The sequence below is a fragment of the Saimiri boliviensis genome, chromosome 16 (genome assembly GCF_048565385.1).
Source record: "Saimiri boliviensis isolate mSaiBol1 chromosome 16, mSaiBol1.pri, whole genome shotgun sequence".
Classification (NCBI taxonomy): Eukaryota; Metazoa; Chordata; class Mammalia; order Primates; family Cebidae; genus Saimiri; species Saimiri boliviensis.
This window is the reverse complement of record NC_133464.1, coordinates 32,718,293-32,734,601: the sequence shown is the minus strand read 5'-3', so window position 1 is coordinate 32,734,601 and position 16,309 is coordinate 32,718,293. Positions and strand designations below refer to the sequence as shown.

The 16,309-nt window shown below is 36.9% G+C and overlaps 1 protein-coding gene across 1 annotated transcript in view; it reads left to right on the top strand.

Annotated features, from left to right (window-relative positions):
* NDFIP2 (Nedd4 family interacting protein 2) overlaps window positions 1-16,309 on the top strand; it is a 76,541-nt gene that overhangs the window by 30,232 nt on the left and 30,000 nt on the right. Inside the window, exon 2 of the mRNA XM_003931019.3 lies at window positions 10,340-10,505. Coding sequence (XP_003931068.1) covers window positions 10,340-10,505 — 166 coding nt within the window. The remainder of the gene's footprint in view (window positions 1-10,339; window positions 10,506-16,309) is intronic.

Genomic DNA, 16,309 nt, shown 5'->3' with positions numbered 1-16,309 from the left:
AACCCAGGAGGCGGAGGTTGTGGTGAGCCGAGATCACGCCATTGCACTCCAGCCTGAGTAACAAGAGCGAAACTCCATCTCAAAAAAAAAAAAAAAAGATGTACATTTATTTGGTCTGGAAAGCTGGGACAATGTGTAGGGGGGCAGTGGAGAGTGGGGACTTCAGGTCATAGGTGGATTAATAGATTTTCTGATGGCAATTGGTTGAGTTATTATCCGAAGACCTGGAATCAATAGATTATGGTAAGAGGTTAGTTATGGTAAGAGGTTGTGGAGACCAAGGCTTTATCTTGCCGATGAAGCTACCAAGTAGCAGGCATCAGGGAGAATAGATTGTAAATGCTTCTTACTAGAACTAAAGAGTCTGTTCTGTCAGTCTTAAGGTCTGTGTTGATTTTAATGGGAATGAGGCATGTCCACTCCCTCTTCTCATCATGACCTGAATTAGTTTTACAGGTTAACTTTGGAATGCCTTTGGCTAAGAGGAGAAGTTGTATTACCGTTCTCTAGAGGGACAGAACTAATAGGAGAGAGAGAGAGAGAGAGAGAGAGAGAGAGAGAGAGAGAGAGAGACAGAGACACACACATACACACACACACACACACACACACACACACACACACTAGAGTTTATTAAGTATTAACTCACATGATCACAAGATCCTACAATAGGCCTTGCATCTGCAAGCTGAATAGCAAGGAGAGTCAGTCCAAGTCCCAAAGCTGAAGAACTTGGAGTCTCATGTTTGACGGCAGGAAGTATCTAGCACAGGAAAAAGATGTAGGCTGGGAGGCTAGGCCAGTCTTGTCTTTTCACATTTTTCTGCCCGCTTTATATTCTAGCTTCACTGGCAGCTGATTAGATGATATCTACCCAGTTAAGTGTGGGTCTGCTTCTCCCAGTCCACTAACTCAAATGTTAATCACCTTTGGCAACACTATCAGTAACACACCCAGAAACAATACTTTGCATCCTTCAATCCAATCAACTTGACATTCAGTATTAACAATCACAGGAGTCCATTCAGATGGTTGGGGGGCTTATAATTTTATTTTTGGTGTATGTATGCCAACTTGCATAAAAAGTTGTCCCTGGGCTGGCACACTGGCTCACGCCTGTAATTCCAGCACTTTGGGAGGCTGAGGCGGGCAGATCATGAGGTCAGGAGTTTGAGACCAGGCTGGCCAATATTATCAATGCCTTTGTTGTATAGAATACCAGTATGTTAGCTTGTGAAAACCAAAGCATTGGAATATTTTGAAAACTTAAAAATTTAAATAGTTTTATAAGTCCAAACACTATCATTTAAAATGTCTTCTGCTTTTAAAAATTGCATTGAAGCAGCTTTGTTATCAAGCACATGGGCTTGCTGTCTGATAGTGCACAGAGAACAATACCATGTGGCACTGGCTTTTGAGAAAAGAAAGGCTTTACTGCAAAACTGGTAAGCAAGAAGTAGGAACAGATTCAAATCCATCTCCCCAGTTTAGGTTCTAATGCAACTTGTAAGGGATCAGAGAGCCAGGAAAAGGATGTTGGCTGGACAGGGTCTAATTGGAGAACTTCAAATTTGACCCTTTGTGGAAAGGTATACCGATGTGGGTTATAGCCTCAGATCTTCTGGGCCAATGAACCCCCTATTTTTTGGTCGCATCCCAGTATTCTTGGTTCTGGGGGGAGGATTCTTTGGTTATAGGAATTGTTAGAAGTCTAGCTTTTTCTATTGCACATGCCCAGGCTACATGACTTGCAGTCTCTGACTCTGTTACTGAAAAGGTACTTGACATTTTGTTATTGATAGAGTAGGCCCAGTTTTGGCTGGTCCTGTGATTGTAGCTTCTCCATTTGGGTTTCTAAATTATGATCTTCAAGCCACTTAAGGAGGGAAATCTTAAAAACTAGAATCCCTCTGTGTTGTCATTTTATTAAAACAGGATTTGATGGAAGCCATATTTGTCTTGGATATTAGTCAGCTCTGTGAATTTACATGAATATTAAAATGTGCCATGGTCTTTCCTCTAATTGGATCATTTTAGGTTATCTTATCACCTACCTTTGACCCAGGTATCCTGCCCAGGAAGAGAGCTGTGCTGATTAAGAACCAGTTGCCATGCCAAAGGTGTATCCTGATTAATGTAGTTGGGTTTAGCCTTGGAGTAGGGTGGGTTATTCCCACAGAAATTACTGTGGACTTACAATGAAAGAGTTATGGAAAGAATTTTAGGGAGACAATCATGTATCTACTCTAAGACACAGCATAGTCACCAGCAAATACATCTCAAAAAGTTCCATGCCTTGATGATATCAGGATATTGTACTATGGAGAAACACAAACTTCTTAGTTGCCAGACTTTAAAAAAAGTCATCTTTTAAAAGTAAACTTAAAATATGTCTAACACATATTGTGATATAAAACTACAAAAAGTGAGGTGAACATCATCCCATGATGAAACATATAGATATTTATGATATATATGGGGCATTTCATGCTAAATTGATGGGAGCTAGATTGTTGGATTATCAGAAGACTTTGAGAGGGTGAGTGGAGCCCAGTGGGGAGTAGTGTCCTGGAAGACAGACTACCTTAGAGGAAAGAAAGCATAAGAAGGTGCCAGCCCAGCACACTCAGATATTTTTTCTTTCCTTTATGTTGTTTTTTTCCTCTTCTTTTTTTTCTTCCATTAAGGATTAGAGATCAGCAAGCTATTAATATGTTCAGATCATATTGACCTATTGGTAAAAAGGCATAATTGTAGGACAGATTTGTAGATACTTTTTTCCTTAGGTAAGATCTGAATAATATAAATAGAATTTTGAAGAGAGTATGTTTTTGTTGATATTTTGTAAGATTTTGTTGATACTTTGTAAGATTTCAAGAAGCGTATCTCTTTTTATTAAAGGAGTGTGAACACAACTAATGAATGTGCCATATAGAGCATGTTGTATTCCAGGAGGGAATCTTGATATTTAGTATTATATTTATGTTTCAGTTTTAGCATATGAAAAGGAATTTGACCAGACTTGTGGTTCTTTTGAAAATAGAAATTTATGTAAGATCTTTATCCCACCCATTTGGCTTCTTTTTTTCTTGGAGGTCTTTGAGAAGTTAATAGTCTTCAGCCTCTCTCCTTTAATTTATTACATTGGTGCAAAAGTAATTGCAATTTTATCATTAGAAGTAATGGCAACATCCGAAGGAAAGTCGTATCTAGCTGTTAGAGATGTCAAAATTCTTGTGTTAGCAAGGTTTTTCTTTATCAGGGCTTTCCATCTCATGTTATTATGACCGGTGACCTATATTATATTTTAATTTTAACCAAAGCTGAATCAGAGTACTTTTGGGGACTTACTTTTATTTAATATTTTAACAGCATTCAACAAGACAGACATAATCTCCACTTTTGGAGAGCTGTTACTTTAGCTGGGAAAAAGATTGTAATCAATGATTACATAAATAAGATTCCTATAGTGGTAAGTGCTCTGAACAACAGGGTTAAACTTAAGTTTATATCAAAGAGTTCTAACATACTTTTGGGAGACAAGAAAGACTTTCCTGAGAACTTGATTTTGAATAGAAATCTGAACAATAGGTGGAATTAGCTAAGCAGTGAGGGTTGGGAGGAAAATAATTGAACATATGCAGATGCAGATTCCTTTTTTGCATGTGATTATTCTTAGTGTTGTTTAAAGAAAAGGATTACTGAGTGGATATACAGGTCTGGAGTTCAGAAAAACAGTCTAGTATGACAATATAAATTTTGTTTTCTATTCTTTCATCACTTCTTGTCCCCTTCATTATCCCCCTCCTGACATTTTTTTAAAAAGATACCATTTCTGATTTGTGTTCTTCAGAGTTGTTTGGTTGCAATTCCAGATTAGTCATTTTCTTTTTCTTTTTTTTTTTTTTCTGAGATGGAGTTTCGCTCTTGTTACCCAGGCTGGAGTGCAATGGTGCAATCTCGGCTCACCGCAACCTCCACCTCCTGGGTTCAGGCAATTCTCCTGCCTCAGCCTCCTGAGTAGCTGGGATTACAGGCACATGCCACCATGCCCAGCTAATTTTTTGTATTTTTAGTAGAGACGGGGTTTCACCATGTTGACCAGAATGGTCTTGATCTCTTGATCTCGCGATCCACCCACCTTGGCCTCCCAAAGTGCTGGGATCACAGGCTTGAGCCACCACGCCTGGCCTAGATCATTTTCAATAGAAATTGAGCATCTGGATTGGAGCTCGCGGTGGTCTTTGTGTAGACCATAAAATGCAGTCGTGTGTGGCTGAACAATGGGGATATGTTCTGAGAATGCAATAGGTGATTTTGTCATTGGATGACTGTCAGAGAGTGTAATTTCACAAACCTAGATGGTATAGCCTAGTAAACACCTTGGCTGTATGGTATAACCAGTTGTTCCTAGGCTATAAACTTGCACAGCATGTTACTGTACTGAATACTATAGGCAGTTGTAACATGATGGTGAGTATTTGTATATGTAAACATAGAACAAGTACTGTAAAAGTACAATATAATCTTATGAGACCACTATCTTACATGTGTTTTATTGTTGAACTAAACATTATTATGTGGCACACAACTGTACAGATATGTTCTGTCATACTAACAAGAAATGTTTTTACTAGCAGAAGATATACCTGTGTTATATTATAAAATTTAATACCACATCACTTTGTTTTCAAAACAAGAAGCTGAAAATTAGACTTGATTTACTAACTTGCACTTGTTTCATTAATATTTATTTTCAGCTTATAGATTTGTTTCCTAATGGTTAATTTTTTTGTCATATTTTGGCTCCCTCTAGCAGGAAAGTGTCTAGACACAGCAAAGGTTTAGTGGGAAAAACATTCGGAAAATAACCCTAAATTTAAGAAAATAATAATTTGCTAAATTGAGTGTGTATATGAAAATGACTGCCATAAGTCGGTTTTACTGGTAGAAAATCTAGCTCCATATGCTAGCAGGACTATTTAATAGGCCCCTTTCTTCTGATCTGTTGGTTTAGAAAACTTAGGCTATCTGCAGAGGTCTCTTATCACCTGCTATTAATTTCTGGGAGCACAGATGAGGTAGCTCACTTTATTCTTGGGTAACTTCAATGAGTAGCTTGACTCTGCTATTTGATTTTATTGTAACTCTAATCTTTCTTTTTTCCTCCCCTGTGTTAAGTAAGATGACACAGAATGATAGAAATCACTCTAGGTTTTTTTTTTTTTTTTTTTAAGGGTTATAGTATCTTAGAGGGAAACTTTGTCATCTACTCTAATATTCTACTGAGGACAGGAGATTCATGATATGTAGATTGACTATTTAATTTTATAACATTGGAACATGATGAATTCGGTGGGACCCTGGAACAAGTATAAAGTGGAAGTATCTTGGGAAAAACAGGTGTGTGTTCATTCTGGTTATACCACAGCCTTGCCAGATCATCATCCAAACTCTGCTTGAAAGTATTTGTTGCCTCACTAAAAATCTAGTGCCATGGGTAGCTCCAATAGTAAAAAAAAAATTTTTTTTTTTTTTTTTTGAGACAGAGTCTCACTTTGTCACCCAGGCTGGAGTGCAGTGGTGTGAACACTGCTCATTGCAGCCTCTATCTGCTAGGTTCAGGTTATCCTCCTGCCTCACCCTCCCAAGTAGCTAGGGCTACTTATTATTTAGAGACAGGGTTGCCTTGTGTCGCCCAGGCAGGTCTTGAATTCCTGGGCTCCAGCGAGCCTCTCATCTTGGCCTCCCTAAGTATTGGGATTATAGGTGTGAGCCACCACACCAGCTATGTTTTTTAATTGAGCTAAAATTTATCTCATTGCAACAACTCTTATTCCTGGCTCTGCCCTCTGATACTAAATATAGAAATAATATGATAGTATATAAATTCATTGGCTCTTTAGATCACTTTTTTTTTTTTTGCAACTTTAAAAATGATTTCTTTTAAATTGCAGTTATCTTCCTGTAGGTCCAACCTACATCCAAATTAAAACAGAACAGAAAGGAGAAGACAAATGAAAAAAAGCCACACTGCTAGCTGACCCACCAGGCTCTAATGTAGTGTACTGCTTGCCAAGCAACACTTGATAGCACATCTACACATTCTTTTCTTGGTACTTTTAGGGAACATTCAGTGAGGACTCTAGCTTCTCAAAAGCAAAACATCCAGTTATTACATTAATGTTTTATCACCTTAAGATAGAATGAAAGGTTATATAGGATGCATGCCAGTAAAAGAAACAATCTTTATACCCTAGAAGGTTGTACTTCCAGCTAGAGTTAATCATAATGCCTACAGTTTGCTTAGCATTAAAAATGCTCAGTATACATCTATAAAGCCTAGCTACAAATACTTTTAAGACAGCTTTGTGGTCATTTTGTTTTTTTCTTTAGACGAAAGGAAAAAAATTGCGGTTCATTCACCATGCAACTTTTCACCACCCTGGTTGATATATTAAAGAGAGTTTAATTTTCATGTGCTGTATTGCCCACATTTTTTCAGGAAGCTCATAAGTAGGAAGAGCTGGAATGATAGCTTTTGAAGCGGTATATAAATAGGGCACAGGGCCTAGTGTATCACTGTATACACGTAGGTCCCCTCTTCTGCCTCCCTCCTCCCCCATTTTTTTGCGGTTTAGGTAATTGTTAATGAATGTTGAATAGAACCATTGGACAACGCGATTAAGAGAAATTATTCTCAAGTGGAATTATCTAATTTGATAAACATTTTAACCCTCATAAAGGATTTATTTAAAAGGCAAAGTTGGTTAATTCATAGAGGCAATTTTATTGCTGGCAAATATTAAAATTACAGTATTTTATTTAAAGTAAATTGAAAGTTACATGCTATAGTAGGTAGAGGTTGTTGACTGAGTTACTGGGTTTTACTGTTGATGCATGGCAGTATTCAGATATAATTTTGTCAAAATAAAACTGTAGGTGCTAGAGAAGTTGAAATAAATTGAGGCATGTTTTATAGCTTTGTTTTGGAGCTTACGTATAAAGTATAGTTACTCCTTTCATTGTAGTTATTTGAGTAAATTTTGACAGTTTTTGAAAATAAGTTGGTCATTCTGGGGAGCACATTTATGTGTTCGATGTGGTAGGAGTTTTTTTTTGGAAGACACTGGAAGAGTGCTGTTTTGCATACAAAATTTTTCTTTTTTTTTTTTCTTTTTTGAGATGGAGTTTCACTCTTGTTACCCAGGCTGGAGTGCAATGGCGCGATCTCGGCTCACCGCAACCTCCACCTCCTGGGTTCAGGCAATTCTCCTGCCTCAGCCTCCTGAGTAGCTAGGACTACAGGCACGTGCCACCATGCCCAGCCAATTTTTTGTATTTTTAGTAGAGACAGGGTTTCACTATGTTGACCAGGATGGTCTCGATCTCTTGACTTCGTGATCCACCCGCCTCGGCCTCCCAATGTGCTGGGATTACAGGCTTGAGCCACCGCGCCCAGCCACAAGATTTTTCATATGTAAAGCTCTCTGTATCTACATTTGCAGCTTTAATAAGAGATGTGGAAAAGTGGTTTTCCCTTTTTGACACATTTGCAATTGTTTTGGTGATATTAACAAGTAAGTATCTGTACTGTAGTTTTATTTGCCTTATGTTGCTCATCTAACATTTTTGGTCTTGAAATATTATCACTTAAAGATAATTAAGTGAGGAATTCTCCTGGGTATCTTGTAGTAGGAAAACATGGGAGATGCTTTTTAATACCAGGTGCAATGTGTTGCTAGTCAAGAGAGTAGTCATGTAAGTGCTTGCTTGGAAAAGTGATGCAAATAAATATAAATTTCATAAGGCTCATAATCATAAAATTCACTTGTGAATATTTGGTCTTAGAATTCAATTTCTGTGAATTGATTTAATTATATAAATCTTAGTGTTATGTTTGTGGAAAGCGTAGTCTTAGTAACTTCAGAATTGGTTTTAGGCCTGTATATGAGAGTTTCGTTAAGTTATAATACATTTACTATCTTACAAAAATGTTTTGCTAGTGTGATCATTTACCAACACATGGAAAAAGCAATGTAGTAAATTGAACTCTTGTTTTACTTTGCATTTATTTATTTTAGAGATGAGTGACTACTGATTGGATTATTAGAGAGTACCACATCATTTCTGTTTGAGGTGATGAAATAAAGTAAACCAAATAAAAGGGAAGAAGTGGGAGAATAGTATTTGTTAAATCCGTCTGTGTTGGTTGTTATATTAGATGCTTTCCAAATATTATTTTCCTACCCTGTGAGGATTTTGGCTGCATTCAGAGCTAATAGGTGAACACTTAAGTCATGGAAAAGATGTTATCAAAGGTCCTGCAGGTAGAGCAATAATTTACATGCTTTTCTTTGTTTGTTTTCATTTCTTTCTTTCATTCTTTTTTTTTTTTTTTTTTTTTTTTGAAACAATGTCTTGTCCTATTGTCCAGGCTGGACTGCAGTAGCGTGATCATAGCTCACTACAGCCTTTTCTAGGCTCAAGCATGTGATTCTCCCACCTCAGCCTCCTTAATAATTGGGACTACAGTCACATGCCAGGCTTGGCCAAGTTTTGAATATTTTTTGGCAGAGATTGGGTTTCACCATATTGCCTAGGCTAGTCTTGAACCCCTGAGCTCAAGCAATCCTTCCTCAGCCTCCCAAAGTGCTGGGATTACAGGTGTGAGCCATAGCACCCAGTCTAAATCCTATTTTTCCTAAATTCCAAAATTCATGTTCATTTTGCTACATTATAACATTCAAATTTGTATATATCCTAGCTGTGTTAACAAAATTTATTTGGGGGATTATTTTTAACATTGAATTTCTTAGAGTAACAAATAAAATATGAAAATTAAATAATGGAAAACTAGTAATTTCTTTAGAAATCAAGATTCCAGTTTTAAAAATATCTTAAACAATTTTAATAAGGCCTTTTGGTAAATATATTTCAGGAACAAAGTACTTCTTGATGAATTACTTTTTATAGTATTGATGCCTTTGACTCATTAGTTTGTCTACATGTGGTTATTACCAATTCCTGAAGAATGACTATTGCGAAGTTTACCATAAATGAAGTAAAATGTGTTTGGCTTTGATTCCTTACTTTACCCTTTCTTACTGTTGTGAAGTTTGGCAAGTTTCTTTAGTCTCTGTACTTCCTGTTTGTTTGTTGTTTTTCTTTTTTTGGTGGTAACAGTCTCTGTTTCCTAGAATCTCCTAGGTGGTTGTGAAGATTAAGTGATTAAAGACCTCAACACAATATTAGCATTTATTGATTCTTAATGAATTTTTTGAGAACAGTAAATTCTAGCAATGAAGAACATTTGCTAGAAGTTTATATATACATCAACACATTTTGCTTTAGTAATGTTTTTGTTGGTTTGTTTGCTTTTGAGATGGAGTCTCGCTCTGTCGCCCAGGCTAGATGCAGTGGTACAATCTTGGTTCACTGCCACCTCTACCCTGTGGGTTCAAGAGATTCACCTGCCTCAGCTACCCAGGTAGCTGGGATTACAGGTGTGCGCCACCACAATATACTAATTTTTATATTTTTAGTAGAGACAGGGTTTCACCATGTTGGCCAGGCTGGCCTCAGACTCCTGGCCTCAAATATGTACCCACCTTGTCTTCCCAATGTGTTGGGATTACAGATGTGAGCCACCGTGCCCGGTCTTGCTTTAATAATTTTTTTTTGTGCTTGGGAAATCCTGCTTCTAGTACTCCACATTTTTAAAATGTTTATCTGTTTTATTCCATTTCATTAATTCAGCTTTCATTTCCAATTATTCTCGATTCAAATGTAGTAGAGGTGGTATTGTGGCTATGTTATTAGAATTTTTGCTTTTCTTTGTAGTATGTAATAACTCAACTGTCACAACTGCATACTTCCTCTTCTCCATAGCACCAGACCTTCTCCTTACACAGTCTCTCCTGTTACAATAAATGGCTTCACCAGGCCAGAAACTGTGGAGTCTTCTTTTGGTACCTGATTTTAAAGTTGCAATAGGTCCCCTTATCCAAGGGATGTGGTAGACCCTTGATATCTACTGTAGGATCATATGAATTTGAATCTATTTTGAAGCATATTTTTTTCTTTATGAATTCTTAACAGTTTGAACTTCCCTCTTTATTGTAAAGAAACTGAAAATTCTGATCCTAATGCCTAAGTCTTTACAAATTGTTTTTCAAAAACTTTGAAATACTAGTGTGATTTTGTGTACTATCTAAAAATGCCACTTTACTTTGTGTTTGGCCAAAAAGTGATCCTGTGTCTGAAATGATAAAATCAGCTTAAAATTTAAAAAATAAGTAACATACATTGGTGTTTTTTTTTTCTTTTGTTCTCTTAGCTTCTTAATGAAGAGGATAACTCAGAATCATTGGCCATAGAGCAGCCATCTACTTCAAACCCAGCACCACAGATTGTGCAGGCTGCCTCTTCAGCACCAGCACTTGAAACTGACTCTTCCCCTCCACCGTATAGTAGTATTACTGTGGAAGTACCTACAACTTCAGGTATGAAACAGCTAGTACTGTTTTTATTAGTTCTTTTTTTTTTTGACATTTTAGTTTTGCAAATTAAGACTGTTAATGGGCTTATAAACATATATGCACGTGGATATTTATATATGCATACACATACTGTGTGCACATATAAATATACAAATGTATACACACATATATATGTGTGTATGTATTTATGTGTACATACTTTATAGCCATAAAACAAGATACTGATGAGTGTGAGTGAGAATGTGGTATGGGTAACTGTAGGTGAAGGGTGTACGTAGTGTTATCCCATACATATGATTATTCTTGACTACAAGGTAGTAATTCCTGTTTGCTACTATTCATCTTATTCAGGTCAGTCTAAAGAACTAATTTATTTTTCTGGCTACAATTTTTATTTCCTCAGCAATGATAAATTATTCAGTTGGATCATTTTTGTATACTAGTGTGATTTTGTATGCTAATTTGATGATTGTTTAATTTTGTATGTGATAACTGCTCTAGTCCAGTAACTTCTAAATCTAAATAACTTCTCTAAATATTTTGTATACTCATTATAAAATGTTTTCATTGTAAAAATCAGTTATTGAAAAACATTTTAACAGAAAACATTTTTCACTAGAATTTATCATTCTGTGATTAATGTCATCTTCTGCCCTCAAATTAATGCCAACTTTCTCAGGTTGTCATTTTATATTTGGAATATATAAACTCAGTATTTCTCCTACCAAATTCATTTACTTTTTTTGTGTAGTTACTGAAAATTATTTTTTTGTGGTGTCCTCACTGATGAAATTAATACATGCTTACTCCTTTTATTTGCATAAAATGTTTGTTTGGGCTGGGTGCGGTGGCTCACGCCTGTAATCCTAACACTTTGGGAGGTTGAGGCAGGCGATCCTGAGGTCAGGAGATCATGACCATTGTGGCTAACATGGTGAAACCCAATTGCTACCAAAACTATGAAAAATTAGCCAGGCATGGTGGCACAGTCCCAGCTATTTGGGAGGCTGAGGCAGGAGAATCACTTGAACCCAGGAAGGTAGAGGTTGCAATGAGCCGAGATTGTGCTACTGCACTCCAGTCCAGGTGACAGAGTCAGATTACATCTCAAAAAAAAAAAAAAAAAAGTTTATTTGATGAATATGCTTGCTCATTGCTCAATTTCATGCACAATTTTTATGTTGATATCCAACAATTTTGTCTTTCACTATAAGATTTAACACCTGGTTTGATGCCTGTTAAAATTTATTACATGCTAAATAATAATTCAGTATTTTATAAGTTTTTACAATTTAAATAATGTGAGTTTGCTACCTTAGATTTAAAAAAATTTTATTTGATTTTAATCTTCAAGAACGAGAATAAGTTGTTTTCCCCATGATGTTTATATCTAAGTAATAGAAGATGCTATTAATAATTCTAAGAGTGAAATTACGATCCTTTTGTTGTGACTACCATTGCTATTGCTGTGTAACAAACCACCCCAAATGTAATAGAGTAAAATAGCAATCATTTATTACTGCTAATTCTTAGGGTTCTGGGAATGGACTGGAATCAACTATGCTATTCTCTCCTGGAGTCTTACGTAATTGTTGTCTGATGGTGACTGGGGTTGGAATTATCTCAAAAGTTTCCTTTTTTACATATTGGGTGTTTTACACTGGCTTCAGCTAGGACCAGTGCTGGGGCTACTGGCCAAGACAGTTATATGTGGCTTCTTGTTGTGGCATACACTTCCTCAGTAGAGTGCTAGCAGGGTTCCAAGAAGAAATATTCTGAGAGAAAGTCAGATGGAAGGTATATCACCTGTTATGATACTGCCACTTTTGCCATATTTGGTTGTTAGAAATGAGTCACTACATTTAGTCCTTATTCAAGAGGAGAGGAATTGATCTCTGCTTCTTGATGAGAGGAGTTTTAAAGAACTTGTAGACTTAACTTTTAAAACTCACAATTGCACACTTCCTTTTCCCTATAGCCCCAAACTGTCTCCTTCTACAGTGTCTCCTGTTTCAATAAATGGCTTATATAGGCCAGAAACCTTGGAGTCTTCTTTCTGGTACCTGATTTAAAAATTATAGTAGGCCCCCTTATCCAAGGGAAATGTGTTCTCAGAACCCCAGTGGATGTCTAGAACTACAGCTAGCACTAAACCCTATAAATACTGTGGTTTTTCTATACACACTGTGTTTCTTTTTTTGAAATGGAGTTTTGCTCTTCTTGCCCAGGCCAGAGTGCAATGGTGCGATCTTGGCTCACTGCAGCCTTTACCTACTGGGTTCAAGCGATTCTTCTCACTCTGTCTCCGGAGTAGCTGGGATTATAGGCATGTGCCACCACACCAAGCTAATTTTGTATTTTTAGTCGAGATGGCTTTTCACCATGTTGGTCAGCCTGGTCTCAAACTCCTGATCTCAGGTGATCTGCCCACCTCGGCCTCCCAAAATGCTGGGATTACAGGCATGAGGCACCGTGCCCGGCCCATACTGTGTTTTTCCTATTTACATAATTATGATGAAGTTTAATGTTTAAATTAGGCACAGTAGGAGATTAACAACAAATAATAAACTAGAACAGTTAGGGCAATATACTGTAATAAAAGTTATGTGAATGTATTCCCTCTTTCTCTCTCTTGAAATATCTTGTTGTACTCTTCTTTATGTGATGATATGAGATGATAAAATGCTTACATGATGAGATGAAGTGAGGTGAATGATGTAGGCATTGTGATGTAGTGTTAGACGTAGGCATTGTGAGGTAGTGTTAGGCTATTATTGACCTTCTGTTGATATGCCAGACACAGGATTGTCTAGGTGATCCTGGACTGCAAAACCATCATGATGTGGATGAGTGTGGATTCTTGATAGTTGAAGGTTATTTTGCCAAAACCTTTTGGAAGAACACTGTAACTGGAAGTTGTTGTCTGTTTTCTATTAACTCATTGAAGTGTTGCTGCAGAGGTTGTAGTGCTTCAGTGATCAAATGGGTATCTTTGATACTGTGTTCCATTGAGGATCACATTCTATAATTTTGACATTTAATGCCTGTACAATTTGAAACACTTCAGCAAATTTTGGTAATGGCCACATTACTGATTCTGCTTCACTTTCTTCTTCCTCTTCCTGTTTGTCTGTAGATGACCCTAACTCTTCCATGTCCTCATTTTTTAACAGATCAGCATTAGTGATTTCCAGCACTGTATTATGTTCATGTTAGGGTCTGTATCAGTTGCTGATCAAATATGATTAAATACTAGGCAAGTGTATGTGTTCTTGACAGACCAGATGATGCACTGGTCAAGGTGCTAAAGCAATGAGGTTATATTTGGAGGTCAAAATAAAACCTTGACATTTTTATTTTCATAGCAAACAGATTCAGGATGGTCAGATGCATTGTCTATTATTAGTAGGACTTTAAATTTCAGCTTTTCTTCTTTCAAGTAGTTTTTCACTTCAGGGATGAAGCATTGATGGAACCATTCCACAAACAAGATGGCTGTCACTCATACCTTATATTGCCAGAATTTGGGCAGATAACTTTTCATTTTTTTCTCTGAGGGCACATGGATTCTTCACTTTGTACACTACACCTGGCTCTGTCACATGCCCTGCAGTGTCACCACACAGTACCCGAGTTAATCTGTCCTTCCATGTTTTATATCTTGCTGCCTCCTTTGAACTTTGATAAATGTCAGTTCTATCAAGCATCTTCTCCCAGAGAGCCCAGTTTCATTGCAGTTGAAAACTTGTTTAGACGATATTCTTTCTCCTTAATCAGCTTCTTCAGCTCTGCCAGAAATGAGACAGCAGCTTCTTCATTAGCAGACACAGACTCTCCAGGAATTTTATATTTTTCAGTCCAAACCTAATCCTCAATCTGTGTGACTATTTATTTGCAGTAAATGGCTCAGTGTCTCCAGTTTCAGGAGATTCCTTGCTGAGATCTCTGTAAAGGCTCGGTGCCTTCTGGTACAACACATTGCCATCAATCAGAACATGTTTCTGCTTATGTCCTTCACCTACAAATTTAATTCCTCTTCCATCTTAACTAAGCACTTACCACACATTGTGGCCAAAACTTTGGCAGTTTGAGATGTGACAGCAAAACTAGCACAAATTTCTTTTTCCTTCACAATTTCACAGATAGAAGATTCATTTTTACTGTAGATCTTAACAACCTCAGCCTACATTTTTTTTTTCTTTATTAAGGCAAGAACTTTCACTTTTTCACTTAAAGGAAGTACTTTACTGCTTCTCACTGGCATATCTGAATTTCCAGCATCTCTGTTCTTGTGTTTTGCAGCCGTTGTTAAGTAAAATAGAGTTACTAGCACATAAGTACTGCAATGCTTCAGTCGTAGATTTGATAAACTAGAGCTGCTAAATGACTGATGGGTGGGTAGTGCTGACAGCATATATACACTGGACAAAGGGATGATTCATATCCTGAGCAGGACACAGTGGGTTGGTGTGAGATTTTATCATGTTATTCAGAACAGTGCATAGTTTAAAACTTATGAGTTGTTTTTTTCTATAGTTTTCTGTTGAATGTTTCTGGATTGCATTTGACCATGAGGTCACTGAAACTGTGGAAAGCAAAACCATGCATAAGGCGGAACTACTGTGTATGGTTTTTCTCTTTTAATTTTTGATGAAATGAAATGTTATTTCTTTAAGCTAGTCCAGCTCCATGTTCTGAAACACATGATTTTTCATGTCATGTTCTAATCTATTTTGGATTTAGACTTGTGAATATTTTAAAGTATTTGCAGTATTAGTGAGATCTATAACTTCATGCTCTGAGCAGATGGAGAGACGAGGTGGAGCTGCTAAAATTTCAGACAGGAGATGCTGGTAGTTTGGACTAGGGTGCTGGTGGTGAAGAAGAGTATGTGGATTCAAGCAGTATGTAGGAAGTAAAAATTAATGCGTTGGTGACAAATTGGATAAGAATGAGGAAAAAGGAGTTAAGAATGATGCCCAAGTATTACTGAAAAGGAACAGGTTTGGGATGAAGATCAAAATGTTATTTTTTGTCCATGTTGAATTTTAAGCGCCTTTGAGAACTAAAAAGGAGATATCAAATAGGCAGTCAAGTGATAAAAAATAGACCCATATCAAATAAGCCTGAAATTCAGAGGAGAGGTTTGGGCTGGAAATAAATGCTGTAAATCAACTGTGTTTAGTTAGTAGTTGAATTCTTAATCCATGAATAAAATAGCAGGGGAGAGAGTAGAGAAGAGGAAGAAGTTGTCTATGCTGAGAAACTACAATATTTAACAGTGAGTAGAGGAAGATGAGTAGGTCAGCAGAACAGAAGCTGGAGAGGTATGAAAAACATTAGGATGGAGTCATCCAAGGACCTTCGGGAGAATGAAGTTAGATAAAGGGTAACAGGAGAACCTTGAAGACTAGCAATACAAGTAAAGAAGAACTATTAGGCAGATAGGAGAGGACTCTGAAAAGAATATTCTAGAAGCCAAGAAAGGAGAGAATTTTTAAAAAAGAAGTAGCTGGTCAAGAATTTTAAAAGATTATACCTAGCACTATTGTGTGCTTACTGCATACCTGTCCTTTCTCTAAGTTCTTAGGTATATAGTTCATTGATTTTCCAGCCCTCCTGGGTTAATCACATCTGTAAAAATAAGATCCGTTTTACAGAGGAGAAAACTAAATCATGTTAAATAACATGCCTGTGTCCACATAGCTTCTCATTGGTAAAGACAGAATTCAAACTCAGATGTATCTAATTCTAAAGTATACAGTCATACTCTATAATTGCAGTGTCCTCTGATTTTGGCTATTTGA